Source organism: Tribolium castaneum, chromosome 3 (genome assembly GCF_031307605.1).
Source record: "Tribolium castaneum strain GA2 chromosome 3, icTriCast1.1, whole genome shotgun sequence".
Classification (NCBI taxonomy): Eukaryota; Metazoa; Arthropoda; class Insecta; order Coleoptera; family Tenebrionidae; genus Tribolium; species Tribolium castaneum.
In genome coordinates, this window is record NC_087396.1 from 24,993,250 (window position 1) to 25,008,028 (window position 14,779).

Sequence of the window (14,779 nt, forward strand, 5' to 3'; positions counted from 1 at the left end):
ATACTTGTGTGTATTAATGTTAATTACTGCATCTGTTTAAATAATCATTTCCATGTATTATAATCGGTATTACTCTTAAGCATAAGATTAGGGAAATATCGACGAGACTTTGCGTGTACTATTCTTAATCACAAAGGCTAACTAATGAATAGAAAATGGTTTTGTAAAGAATTGTGTGCCTGTTTTGTTTTGCTTGCAAAAAATCACTGTGACTTCTGACGTTTTTCTAGTATTACAATTTTGTATTTTGTTTAAATAAAAATGTAGCAAAAGTGTTAGAAATATAATATAAAAATAGTTAGTTATTTATAATAAGCTTTATAGATCATTTACCTTTCTTGAAAGCGCGGCTTTGTATTCCACGTAGGACTTCAAAATCTGATCAAACTGCTTGCAGGCCACTTGTTTGTACTTCTCCCTCATCTTTTGCAAGTGTTTAATCTCGCTCTCACATTCAAGTTGTTGCTCCTTTATATCCTTTAGCAGCTCCTTGTAGGCTTTCAACGAGTTGCTTCTCTCCATAAATACGTCAATTCTGGAAGTCTCGCACGCAAGTTTCGTTCTTAGTTCGCCCACTTGGGCCCTTATTTGACATTCTTTTATTTTTTCATCACACACTTTTGGTAATTTTTCCAGTCGTAGTTTAGCAATATCTTCCAAAATCTTCTCTTTAGTTAATTCATTTTCTAAATACTTTTGCTGTTGCTCCTCCAGTTTTTTCTTCAACACCACCAACGTGTTATCTTCAGGCCTGACACTGAAATCACAACCGTCACGACCATCCACTGAGTTCACATTCTGCGAAGTTGCTTTCAAAAACTCGTCACAAACTTTCTTGTATTTGTGCTCCAAAATGAGCCCTATTTCTTTTCTGAGAGTGCGACCTTCGTTAAAGCTTAACTCACTGTTTCCTGAAGATCGTAATCCTAGTAACTGTGTGTATTCATTGTCTAACACATCAACTTGCTGGCAACTTTGCTCATGTAAAATATTTTCCACTTTGGTTGCAAGTTCAGGGTTCAAGGCACCAGCAGTGGATATAAAATCGGCCACAGCTTGGTATAGTATTTGGAGATGGGTGTACCTGTCGCGTTGTAATTTGAGGAGGTGCCGCAAGTTGTTCAGTTCTTGAATTTGGGGGCTGTTACAATCGCTGGGGGTCGTTTCTGAGTCGGACATTATTTACCGTAATACGTCCAACCATGCCAATTTCACTGAAATAACACAATTGTGAAGAATTACAATAAATGTCAATCTGTCAAAGACAAGTAGAGGAGGAGAGGGTAATGTTGCCAACTGTGCAAAAAATCAACATTCCCCACGTTTAAAGAAGAAAAAAGTAAATTAAATTTTCGAAGTCTCGATCAAGCAGTCAAAGTTTTAAACCTTTACCTGTTCAGATTAGCGACAACCCTTTGCGACTTGTACTTGTGCTAGTTGTGCGCTCCACCTTGCGTGAAAAAGCGTTTTTCTCAAAACGAACCAAACCATTTTCAAAGTGAGGTCCAGGCCAAAACTCCCTCACAAAACTGTGCCTACAAAGCGCACTTTTGATGCCATCGGGGATCGGACGAAAATCCGAAAACCAAAAAGAGTTCCGCTCATCAGAATTCCGCCTCCGGCGGAATTGACCTCACCGATACCAGCGACGCCCAAGCCAACCACATCGGAACCGGAAATGGTGAACTCCAAAAGTAGAAAGGGGGACCCATTTAAAAATTAATTAGTGAATTAATGACTAATTAATGACATATTAATTGATAATTAATGACAATTAAATTGATAACGACCGATTAATTTAATTGAAATTTGATATCAAACTTTCTCTTTTAATTGACCTTCGATAATTAATTAATGACGAATTAATTGGATCATCAACTTTTTCTGGCGCCCTCTGGTGTTCAAACATTTTAGCGGGAAATTTAAATGTGACAGATCTCGGCGCCCTCTGGTGTTTAAGTTTTTCAGCGGGAAATTTAAATGTGACAGATCTCTGCGCCATCTAGTGTTCAATTTCGAAATCACTTTTTTTTTAGCGGTAAATTTGAATGTGTCGCTAAGCGGGGAATTACACCTAGGTTTCAATAAAAAATTAAAATATATCAAAATTAGTTACAAATTAACGGAAAATTAATGACACATCAGCTTTATCTTGTTATTAGAGGTTCAATAAAAACGTTATTAAAAATAAACATATATTTAAGAATCGCCCACACAATCATTCTACATCCTCGACGCCGCTTTCTTCTTCAGACTGGTCATCGTCCGATTCCGGGAACACAATTTTCCGTAAAAGGGAATTATAGGGTACCTTTTCCCGCCCTAAATGTATCCGTCTAGGACACCCCATATGTGTCCGGGGTAATATAGGTGTTTCACACCGCGTACACTTGAGTGTTACATTATAAATGTGCATATGTTTGTACCAGACTTTTTCTTCTAGCCTGGCGCACCACTTGCAGAGGATATTCTCCTCCTGTAACGCTCTATACGTGGTGAACCGCCTAAATGTTAGACGGTACTCCCCTCTGGAGTACAGGATTACACATTGTCCATCTAATAATAATAAATTCATATTGCGAAAATAGACTTGTATTTATTTATTAACTTACCAAACATTTGTCACACAATTTAACACTTGGCACGTAAAAATGTATAGGTACTTGTGTCGCCGAAAGTCAGCTTTGAAAATGAGGAAAAAAGGGTTTGAAGGTGGTAGTGGTGGTGGTGGTGGTGATGTTGGTAGGGGATGAAATTTGAGAGAAAGATTTCTAATGGTTCGGTGAATCATCTTTTCTTTCATCAAAACAGCCAGACAGACGACTGTCTAGGTTACTAATTGTCGCTGCAAATCCTATAATCCTTTTGTCGCTATATCGTTTGGGATGCTTTTCAAACATCGGTACGAAATTTAAATAAAAAAAATATAAATAAATGTACTTAAATTGATCCGTGAAGACCTTCTATATATACGTAATGTATATAAACATTGAAGTACGGAAACATTTTTAGTTTTAAAGCACCGTTCACGGCTATTGTCACTGCCCTTCAGGTTGTGGAAAAACACATTTTATAACGCAGTTCTTAAATCATTTGAAATCAATGTGTGATACAAGTTTTGATCGTGTGATATAGTATTATGATGAATGGCAACCGTTATATGAAAAAAATGATATTGTTAGTAATTTAAGAATCGAGTATCGTCAAGGTATGCCTGATATGACTGAATTTGATGGTTTAAAGCCGACGTTAATAATTTTGGATGATTTAATGCGTGAAACAAATGGTGGTGTTGTGGATATATTTACAAAAGGTAGCCATCATCGAAATCTTAGTGTTTTTTATATTACGCAAAATCTGTTCCACCAAGGCAAAGGACAGAGAGACATTTCACTGAATGCAAACTACATTATATATTTCAAAAACCCCCGTGACAAGGCTCAAGTCAATTTTTTAGCCCGACAGATTTTTCCAGAAAATACAAAATTTCTTCAAGAAGCTTATAAGGATGCGACTATGAAACCGCATGGATATTTGTTAATCGATTTAAAACAGGATACGTCCGATGATTATCGTATTCGTACAAACATTTTACCCGATGAATCACCTACTTTTGCATATATACCTAAGAGACGTATGAAAAAAGTATAAATTTAAAAAACGTGTTATTCATTTCTCAGTTGTATTTGAGATGTCGCGAACGTTAGCAAGAAACGCTGATCTTTTAAAATTCTTACATAAAACAACACCTGAATATCGTAAATCAATTTTAAATACAGCGGACAAAAATCTGGTTCATTGTATTTGTGAATGCGCTCATAATACTTTGTTGGGTAAAGTTCCATTGAATCGTACAAAAAAGTAAACTAAAAAAACATAAAAAAGTGTTGAGGGATTTAGTTAATCGAAAATTGTCTGTTCAGCAAAAGAAAAAGTTGATTGTTCAAAAAGGTGGTGCCTTCTTACCGTTATTGTTAGCGCCAATAATATCGGGTGTATTGGGTCATTTATTTCGTAAATAACGATAATGGAGCATGCTAAGAAAATGATAATGGTTGATCCAGGTGTATTTGAACGTATGCAAAGTGGTACCAGCAATCAACCAAACATCATAAATGATTTGGATCGTGAAATGTGAAGAATTATAGAACTGAAACACATTGACGACAACGAGAAATGGACGTTGTACAATCAAGTTCTTCAAAGATATTTAAAAGTGATAAATCGATTTCGTGAACCTGTAACAATACCAATGATTGAAACAGGTGAAAAAGAAAATGTTGATGTTGAAAATAATAAGTTAATAGCAGCCGATCATCTTAACAAAAATTTTCTAAAATCGTTACCGAAAACTTTACAAGCTAAGGCTAGTGTTTTAGTTGATTATATAACAAGCAATGGTGTTGCATGGAACGAAGTTGGTAACGTTATTTACGACGGTAAAACAATTCCTGATTCAAATATAATTAATTATAATCATTGACCTTATGAAAAGTGGTACTAGTAGTAGTAGACTGTCTGCTGAACCGACTGGTTGGAAAAATTTTTCACAAATTTTATCTAAAATCAACGTACCACGTGCGTTTATTGTTAATCCAAAACGAATGCAGTATATAAACGAAAACATACGTGAGAAACGACAAGAAACACCACAACCATCATCTTCATCATCTTACACTTAATCATAAGAAAATAACTCCAAAAAATTGCTTGTCAATGATGAAAATTTTGTTGAATCAATTTGTAAAGTTTTCTATATTTTTCCCGATATCTTCTGAAAGGTTAGTCGTAGTGATCCGATTCTTGCAGATTTAGATTCCGCCGGTCATTCTACGTTAGAAACACTTAATCATAAGAAAATAACTCCAAAAAATTGCTTGTCAATGATGAAAATTTTGTTGAATCAATTTGTAAAGTTTTCTATATTTTTCCCGATATCTTCTGAAAGGTTAGTCGTAGTGATCCGATTCTTGCAGATTTAGATTCCGCCGGTCATTCTACGTTAGAAACACTTAATCATAAGAAAATAACTCCAAAAAATTGCTTGTCAATGATAAAAATTTAGTTGAATCAATTTGTAAAGTTTTCTCTATTTTTGCCGATATCTTCTGTTAGGTTAGTTGTAATTAGACCATTCAACCTTATAACTGTTTATTGACTAATATCCCGGAGCATTGAGGGTGCGTCCAGGCCCCTTTTGCGACATAACCTAACTAACTCACTCTGCCAAAAAACCCCCCTCCAACTCCCGTGTCGCCCACGTGAGAGTTGCCAACCTAACATCCCCCCTTTTAAATACAAAACTAAGCTAAATATGAAACTAACTACCTGAGGTATCAAAATATACATATTTCACTAACAATAATAATCTTGGTATCTTTTGGGTCTTCTGATTGGTCTTTTCTTTGGTTCCTCTGATTCGTCTGGTTGTTCTGGGTCATGTTCGGGTTCATTATTTCTGTCTGGTAAGGGCTGAAGATGTCTTCGATTTCGTCTGACGCAACCGCCGTCAGTCTCGATCAAATATGACCTTGGTTCTTCACATCTGCGTTGTACTTCTCCCTCCTTTTGCATATTTATGATCCATACGCGATCACCTTCTTTTAGATTTTTCTCTTCTTTTGTTACTCGGTGTCGTTTGTCGTAGTTGGTCTTCTGTTCTGCTTGATTGTTGATTAACGTTTGTCTGACAGTGTCATGGTCGATAGTTGCAGGTTTTAACCCTGAAGGTAACCTTGGCAGTCTGTCTCGAAGGTTTCTGCCAAAGAGCAGTTGGGCAGGTGACAATCCACATTTAGTAGGTGTATTGCGGTAGGTAAGAAGTGCAAGATATGGATCTTCATTTTTCCTCAATATCGTTTTGAGCAGCTTCACAGCACTTTCGGCTTGTCCATTTGGCTGTTGGTAATGGGGACTACTGGTAATTAACTTAAATCCATATTTTCTGCTGAAAGTTCTGTATTCGTGACAATCAAATTGTTTGCCATTGTCGGAGCGGACAACTTCGGGTATACCATGTCTAGCAAACATTTCTTTGAAGGTCTCGATAACAACTTTGGCTTTGGTGGTGCGAAGTTTTCTGATTTCAGGATACTTGGAATAATAGTCCTGTACCACTAAGTAAGTTGACTCATGATATTCTGCGAGGTCGGCACCAATTGTTTGCCACGGTCTAGATGGAACTTCGGATGGTAACATGGGATCTACCGTTGGTCTGCGTAGTTTGATGCAAATTTCACATTTCCCGACGACTTCTTTAAGCTCTCTTGTGATACCTGGCCACCACACGGTAGCTTTGGCCCGGTCCAAACATTTATTAATACCGAAGTGTCCGTCATGGAGCACATAGAGGCACTTCTTCTGAAGAGGACCAGGAATGACGACTCGGTCTTTGTAGCAAACAATGTCATGAGCGATGCTTAAGTCTTGTTGATGAGAGAAGAATTTACTGACTAACGGGTCGCTTTTGTGTTTCTGTGGCCAACCATTTTTGACGTATTCTTTGAGTTTGCTGTACGTTGGGTCCTTGTTTTGGTAAGACTTGATTTCTTCCGTTGAACAAATTTCTGTAACGACCTCACGCATCACGAAATTGATGTAGAGATTTTGAACGTCTTCTAGAAGTGGGTCTTGGTGTCGAATTCTGCCTTGGATTGGTGCTCTGGATAATGCATCGGGAACGAAAAACGTTTTACCTGGAACGTATTCTATAGTATAGTTAAATTTCAATAACCGCATGCGAAATCTTTGTAGCCTGTTGGATAGTTTGTTGAGCTCTTTGGTGGCCAAAATTACTGTTAACGGTTTATGGTCGGTATGAATTTCAAAATGAGCGCCCAGTAAGAAATTTTCGAGTCTTTCACACGCCCATGTAATGGCGAGAGCTTCCTTTTCAATTTGAGCATAGGCTTGCTCGCATGGTTCGAGGGTACGCGAACAAAAATAAGTAGGTTTCCAATTTCCGTCACTTTGTAACTGTTCTAAAACGGCACCTAAACCAAAAGACGATGCGTCTGCCGACACTCGCGATTTTTTGTCCGTGCTAAACTTGGCTAACACGCGCGATGATGCGATTTCACTTTTAAGTTTTTCAAAATCCGCTTGATGTTTATCTGTCCATACAAACTGTTTATCCTTGTGCAGTAGTTCACGTAATGATTGGGTTTTTTCCGAAGTATTAACGATAAATTTTGAGACATAGTTAACCATGCCGAGGAAAGTTCTAACTTCGGTTACCGACGATGGCGCGGGATAATTATTAATGGCTTCAACGCTTTTGGGATCGGCTTGAACACCATTTTCGGATATTAAGTATCCTAAATATAAGGTCTTGTTCGTTTTAAATTCACATTTGGATTTGTTTAAAGTCAAGCCGTGATCCGATAAGAGTGTTAACACTTTGTTCACGTTTGTGTCATGTTCAGCTTCGTTGCGGCCTGTGATGAGGATGTCATCAGCATGAACATGGACGTGTTCCATTTTTAATTTGCCGATTACGCCGCTGATGGTTTTTTGGAAAACTTCTGGTGCTGAGGTGATCCCAAATGGAATGCGTTTGTAGACATACCTGCCAAATGGTGTGAGAAAACAGGTATATTTGCGCGATTGCGGTGAAAGTTTAAGCTGCCAAAAGCCATTGGAAAAGTCTAACTTGGTAAACCACTTCGCGTCTTTCAGTTTCGAAATTGTCTCATCGACCGACGGTAATTGGTACAGTTCGCGATTAACGCACTTGTTTAGCTCGGTGTAGTCTGAACACACGCGAATTTTTCCGTTCTTTTTCGCTGCAATAACCATAGGTGCACACCACTCAGTAGGTTCATTAATGGCTTCTATAACGTCTTCGCGAATCATCTTGTCCAGCTCCTTTTTTACTACATCCATCATGGGGAGTGGAATTCTTCTAGGCGTGTTTAAGGTCCAAGGTTGTGCGTCTGATTTTACTTCAATTGTGTACTCAAAATTCTTAAGAGTTCCCAAGCCTTTGAACACCTCTGGATATTTCACCATCATTTTATGTTGGAATTTTTCATCAGCTTTTCTGCTAGTTACATGTCTAATAACACTGTCACTCGCAACGAGTTCTTTGCCAGTCCATTTGATCATGTCTAGTTTTTGTAAGGCTGGTCTTCCCAGTAAGTTATCTGGTGTATCAACGACGAAACATCTAACATTTTCTATTTTATTTTCCCATTTAAGAGGAACTACTATCTCTCCCTTTATTTCCAATTTTCTCTGGTTTCCTTTTCCGGGTCCCAACAGTGTTGTTTTTGTTCTTTGTAACTTTACTTTCCCCTGAAGTTTATCTTTGAATTCTTTGCTAGATATTATGGTTTCATCGGCTCCGGTATCTATTTTGAATACAATGTTTGTATTAAAAATTTCCGCTACCGCTTCCCAAGGTTTGTCCAACTTTACTCGATTAATATTGATAATCTCCCTACAATCATAGCTCGAATCATAGCTATCATCAGTATCATCTGATATTGAGGTTTCAGATTCCACTGCGTTTACGTTCTTTGTTTTACATCTGGATGCAAAATGGCCTTTAAAGTTACATTTATAGCACGTTTGTCCATTGGCTGGGCATTCCATCCTGTTGTGTGTGTTCGAATTTCCACACCTTATACAACCTTTAAATTTATGTTCACTTTGTTGCTTTCCATCTTTGCTCCTGCGCTGTTTTCCTTCATATTTCACGGATTTATGGTTAAATTTCTTGGCTTTGTCTCTAGCTACTCTGTTTACCGTTTCCTCTCTCACTCTTAGTTCTCTGTTTTCGGTTCTAATCCTCTCCACTTGAGTTATTTTGTCAATTGCTGTTTTAAGTGTCAATTTGTCATTCATTTGTAGATTTTCCGACAATTTTTCATCACGAATTCCAACAACTAATCGATCTCTTATGAGTTCCTCCTCCAAATCTCTGTAATTGCATGTTTTGGCCAAGCTTATGACGTCAGCGATGTACGTTTGGGCGTCCTCACCTTCCCTTTGGTCACGTCTGTTAAACTTAGCTCGTGCGTAGATTGTATTAGGAGTGTCTTTGAACTCGTTATCAAAGAATTCTTTCAGCGCTTTGTAACTAGGAAAATCGGTTTCCTGTTTCTGCTTAGCCTCCATAAACTTTGTAACTTTCGCCCCCATATGCAACAATAAACTATTAATTTGCTCTGCTTGTGTGCTTTTGTCTAGTTTTGTTGCTGTTCTAAAACGTTCATAATGTGTAATCCACACTTGCCAATCTTCTTTTTCGAATGAAAATTTCTCCGGAATCGGAATGGAGTTGCTGAAGACGATGCTACTCGTTGGAGCCTGCTTTGACGGTGTGTCACTCGCCTGAGCCCGGGCCTGTGCTTGTGCCACGAGATCCGCATATTTTTGCTCCAACTCGGCCACTTGTGCCTGAAGTGCATCCATCGTGATAGTTGTGGTGGTTTTTTACACTCACAATTTGTAACACGAGCGGGATTCGGATTTTAAAACACTGACACCATGTTAGGTTAGTTGTAATTAGACCATTCAACCTTATAACTGTTTATTGACTAATATCCCGGAGCATTGAGGGTGCGTCCAGGCCCCTTTTGCGACATAACCTAACTAACTCACTCTGCCAAAAAACCCCCCTCCAACTCCCGTGTCGCCCACGTGAGAGTTGCCAACCTAACATCTTCTGAACGGTTAGTCGTAGTGATCTGATTCTGGCAGATTTGGATTTTCATTAAAAAAATTCAAAAAAAAAAAACTAAAAGTTGTAGAGCACTGCGGTTTGTTCCATTGAATTCTACAGCTCATTCTACATATTATATCAATTTTTCACAAAAATTAAAAATTTAAAATTTTTTGTGAAAAGTTTTATTCAACAAAAAAATTCATAACTCGAAAACTAAAAGTCGTAGAGCAATGCGGTTTGTTCCATTGAATTCAGCGGCTCATTTTCTGTGTTATACCAACTTTTCACGAGATTTAAAATTTTCAGTTTTTTTGCTAAAATTTCCTGAGTAATACCCTTACCTTCAAAGAGGTGAAAAAAAAATTACGGCGAAACTATTAGAGTTATCGAGAAACGGAAAAATGGAGAATAACCGGAATAAAAAACTCTACAAAATGGCATAGGACTCAAAGCGATTTCTCGCCAAAAAAATTTTCAATTTTCAAACGCCGATTACGCCCAAATTAAAAAAGCTAGAAGAAAACGCTTTTTTAGATCGGAAAGAGCACATCAAAATCTATAAGATAGAATCGGTTTCATTTGATTTTGAGACACTTTAAAAATTTTTAAAAATTTCTAACGGGGGGGTGTAAAATTTTTTTTATTTTTTTTATTTTCTCATTTACGGCTAAACTATTCTAAAAAGTGGAACTATTTTGATCCATACCTATGCAAAATGATCCGGGGAATCGATTGGCATCAAGAAAATTGCCAAATTCCTAATAGTTTTTTAGTTATGAATTTTTGAGTATATGATCTAATTTTCGCTTTTATTTGCATTCTCTCGAAAACTATAAGTCGGACAACAATAATCTTTTTTGCAAATGATAGATCATTAAAAGGGCTTTCCAACGATGCTACACTTCATGGGGTTATCTCGAATAGTTCCGGAGCTATTGCTCGAGAAATGTTCCGGGTACCCAAAATCGACAAAAACTGCGACGAAAATTGAAAAAATCAAACATCAAAAAATCGAACATATGGACTTTTTGTGGACTTCTAACAACTTTTGTGGGTTGTTAAGACATGTAGAGTCCATAAAAATCTACTGGAGTGAGTTTAAAAAAAATATTTTTTTTCACCTCTTTGAAGGTGAAATTTGAGCAAAAAAATTGAAAATTTTAAATTGCGTGAAAAATTAGTATAATAGAGAAAAAAAGCCGCTGAATCCAACGGAACAAACCGCACTGCTCTACGACTTTTATTCGAGTTATGAATTTTTTTAATGAATAAAATTTTTCACTAAGACAAATGGCCACCCTAAATTTAGGCAAAAAATTTTAAATTTCTAATTCTTGTGAAAAATCGATATAATATGTAAAATGAGCCGTAGAATTCAATCGAACAAACCGCAATGCTCTACGACTTTTAGTTTTTTTTTTATGAATTTTTTTAGTGAAAAACTTTGATCGCCTCTGTAGCCGGAACCGTTGCCCGGAGCGGCTCCGGGTTTGGTCGAAAAAATAGAAACGAGAATGTCGCATTAGCACAAACAGAAAAAGTAATTATTAACATCCTCTTCAATAAAGTTGTCAACAAAGTATAAAAGGCGCATGAAGATCAAATATTTGAATATTTCAATTTGAATTCAAAAAGAAAAAAATAAGAGAAGTTTCTATAAGAAATCAATCTGAGTATGCTGTTTTGAAAAAACTTAGTGGTGAACAGAATTAAAAACTTCTGGTTTGTTGCAAAAACAATTTTGTTGCAGAGACACAAATGACCAGAGTTGTAAAGGACGTAGCAGAGACGTTGGGAGGAGATGTGAAGCAAACCGAGACAGAATTATTGATGAAGCTTTTAAAGACGTCTGAAGAGGGCAAAGCGTCTAATTTAGTGTTTAGGGCGTTGAAAACAAAACTTGGAACGAGTTATACCAGAGGGATTTAAAGCTGGCTGTTACTCACCCTCCTAGCAATTATTTCCAACAGATGATCTTGTGGACCGAACAGGGGAAAATATGGAAATTTCCCATTGATAACGAACAAGGTTGCGCCTAATTTGTTAAGTATCGTGTCATATTTATAATTTTAGGGCTTGATGAGGAAAAGAAAGTTTACTTTACCGAGCACGTGTTTCTTGAGAAGTATTTAGAGCCTTGGTGTCCTCAAAAGGGGCCCTTGAGGCATTTCATGGAGTTGGTCTGTGTCGGACTTTCGAAAAATCCATACTTGACAGTTGACGCCAAACGGGAACATATCGAGTGGTTCAAAAACTATTTTGAAGAGAAGAAACAATTATTGAAAGAAGTTGGGGCACTACAAGACAGAGAGTTGGCCCAAACACTTAAATCTGGATGTGGAGTGAAAGGGGGCAATGGTCTGACCCCATAACATCACTATGTATTATGTTATCGCAAACGTTGTCCACAAATCTTTGGGAGACTAAGAAATAATCCAAGCGCCTGAAAAATTTAATATTAAAACTAGATATCGCACAGTATTATTATTTTACCATCCAACGTTGTTAGGTCTGGCATTTCTCATGTAGATCCAGAAAGTGTAAGCTTTTTCCTTCTCGGGATATAAGTGGCGATAAATATCAACATAACCGTTTCCAAGAAAAGCAGTCATGCCGTCACGTTCCTCCACTGAAAACCCAGCACTATTGGTGTTGGTTTTGGGATTAGCCAAGTCAATCTCTTTGTGTGCCACGTTCATATCCCCACAAATTATGACTGGTTTTTGGGAGTCCAAATTTTTAATAAACTTCTCGAATTGTTCGTTCCAATCTAAACGTTTTGGCAAGGTGACTAAATTTCGACCTGTTAATAAATGCGAATGAATTACTTACTGTTCGATCGTTGGTGTGAAAATAATGAATATAAATTCGATACAAACCCGACACATCAAACTTTTATTTAAAAAACAAAAACAATGCCTTTGGTTAACTTAAGACGATAGTAACATACAAACTAATTTAAGAGAAATGTACCAAATACATTATTCTTTACGTCACATCTTCGATAAATCTCTCATACAAAAGCTTTTAAATAAAATATTTGAGACTTGGTCGATTCAAATACGCGTAAGCCTTTAAATTAAAATTTGGAGGAGATATTTGAAATTTTGAAACAAATTACTGTAAAAAACGTTGCATCAACCCGTGAGAAGGTTGTTCAAGATTGTTCAAAATATTTAAGTAAGAGCTAGGAAAAATACTTTAAATAAAAATTGTGAAGCATACAATCAGAATGAGGCGAAAAATTATTATTACATTAATTCAAAAATAGAATACTTTTTTCTCTTTCCTTAAGCGAAAAATAAAGACGTTTTTATTAAAAAAAACCGCGAGATTTTGCTAAAACTGACAAAAAACAACTAAATTTGTTTGATCAAATGATCATGGCATCATTTTACCTTTTTACAAGGGATTTAGCATGTTTTTGGCCCTGTCAGGCAAATGTTTTGAAAAATATCGGCAAAAATACACCGAAAAGTATTCGAAAATTGTGTTATGTTTGCCTTTTTTTGTGTTTAAAGGTGAATAATTTTTTTCGAACGTTCTATCAAGTTTATCAGGCAAAAACGCCAGTATTTGGAAGAGTTTCCTCAAAAATGTGTTGCTCACTCGACTTATATTTTCATTTATAAAATGATACCATCTTGTAGTAACATTATCAGTTAAAAAAAAAATAGTTTGATTGAACAATGCATCAATTCATCATAAAATACAGTCCACAGTTAATCATAAACAAAGCATTGTCAATGACAAATGTCAATTTCAATGACAAATCGTAAGATATCCGGCTCGAAGAACCAAAAAATGTGGCTGTATTTTATTACGAATTGACACAATGTTAAATCAACTCTGTTTTTTATTGTTATTTTTTGTTTATTTATTTTTTTTATAAATTAAAATATAAATCTAATGCGCAACGTAAGCAAAAATAAAATTAATGTTTAAAATGAAGGGTTTTTGTATTTTCGAGTAAGAAGGCCACGGACTTTTACTTAATCCTTAGTATAAGGGCATTCTAAAAATTAAGAAAAATCTGAACATATGTCAAAAATGAAGGCCAAGGACTTTTACTTAATCCTTAGTATAAGCGCCTTCTAAAAATTAAGAAAAATCTGAACATAAGTCAAAAATCTACTTAGAAGACCTGTTGTTCCAAAACAATTCGGATCAACAAATTATTGACGAATAATATATAACTCAGATTGAGGAGAAAAATTATTAAATTAGTTCAAAAATTTTGTACTAAAAAGTTCGCGAAATGTGGCTAAAAGTAGCGGAAAACCACTGAATTTATTTGATTATGACAATATTTCGCCTTTTTTCAAGCGGTTAGTATAATCCTTGGTGTAAACACGTTCTAAAAACTAGAAAAAAAGTTGGACAACTGTGGTTTAGGTCAACATAAATAATTATTGCCTTTTTTATTGTTTCAACAAGTATTTTACGAGATTTCACAAAAATCATACTAAATTCAATTGTTCCTAAACTTTTATTGTCTTCTAAAAATTCACAAATCGGAAAAGTCAGCAGCCTTCGTAACCTTCTATAGTCTTGACTTCTTCTGGTAATTTATATACAGCGCACTTAGTCTCTTGAATACAAAGTATATCTGGTTTGTCATACTTCAAGATATCAAGGCATCCCTTCTTTAACCAGCTTCTTAATCCGTCTACATTCCACGTAGTGATATGAAAGTTGGGAGCTTTTCCTTTCGGGGATTTCGTAGTGCATTTGAAATTTATATTTTCCCAATTAGTTACTGTCGAATTTTTAGGCCCCTTTGTACTTTGTACAAACTCTCTCTTAGTAGCAAGACCTGTGCGTGTTTGAGGTTTTTTCGCTTCTTCCACTTGGGTTTCTTCTTTATTTCCACTGTCTGCCTTCTTGGCAGTTTTACCCTATAAAGTTTTGTGTTATTCTTCAAATTCTATTACAAGTGAAAAATAAAATACCTTAGTTTTCTCTGCCTTAGGTTCCTCCTTACTTTCAGCACTTACGGGCTAGAACAGATCTTAATTTGTAAAACAATTAAAACTTGGTGGCAATATACTCACTTCTGCTTTATTGCGTTTTGTAATTTTTTTTTCATCTGTTCCGTTTGTAACTTCA

At 36.2% G+C, this 14,779-nt stretch overlaps 2 protein-coding genes across 6 annotated transcripts in view; one reads left to right on the forward strand and one right to left on the reverse strand.

Annotated features, from left to right (window-relative positions):
- LOC135265580 (uncharacterized) overlaps positions 1 to 14,779 on the reverse strand; it is a 31,022-nt gene extending 16,243 nt beyond the window's left edge. For 2 of the 5 annotated variants that reach the window (XM_064355321.1, XM_064355322.1), the window contains exons 1-3: positions 11,775 to 11,907; positions 1,393 to 1,686; positions 334 to 1,214 (exon numbers count right to left, since the gene is read on the reverse strand). In XM_064355321.1, the coding sequence (XP_064211391.1) occupies positions 334 to 1,179 (846 nt within the window). In that variant the 5' untranslated portion in view covers positions 1,180 to 1,214; positions 1,393 to 1,686; positions 11,775 to 11,907. Of the gene's footprint in view, positions 1 to 333; positions 1,215 to 1,392; positions 1,687 to 11,564; positions 11,706 to 11,774; positions 12,114 to 12,163; positions 14,569 to 14,622 lie in introns of those variants that run through there. The other 3 variants (XR_010333300.1, XR_010333301.1, XR_010333302.1) reach the window with 3 other exon arrangements.
- Positions 11,565 to 12,151, forward strand: LOC135265581 (small ribosomal subunit protein mS31-like). The gene is made up of 2 exons (XM_064355323.1): positions 11,565 to 11,698; positions 11,744 to 12,151. Exons 1-2 carry the CDS (start codon positions 11,641 to 11,643, stop codon positions 12,040 to 12,042), a joined length of 357 nt encoding a protein of 118 aa, XP_064211393.1. The 5' UTR covers positions 11,565 to 11,640; the 3' UTR covers positions 12,043 to 12,151.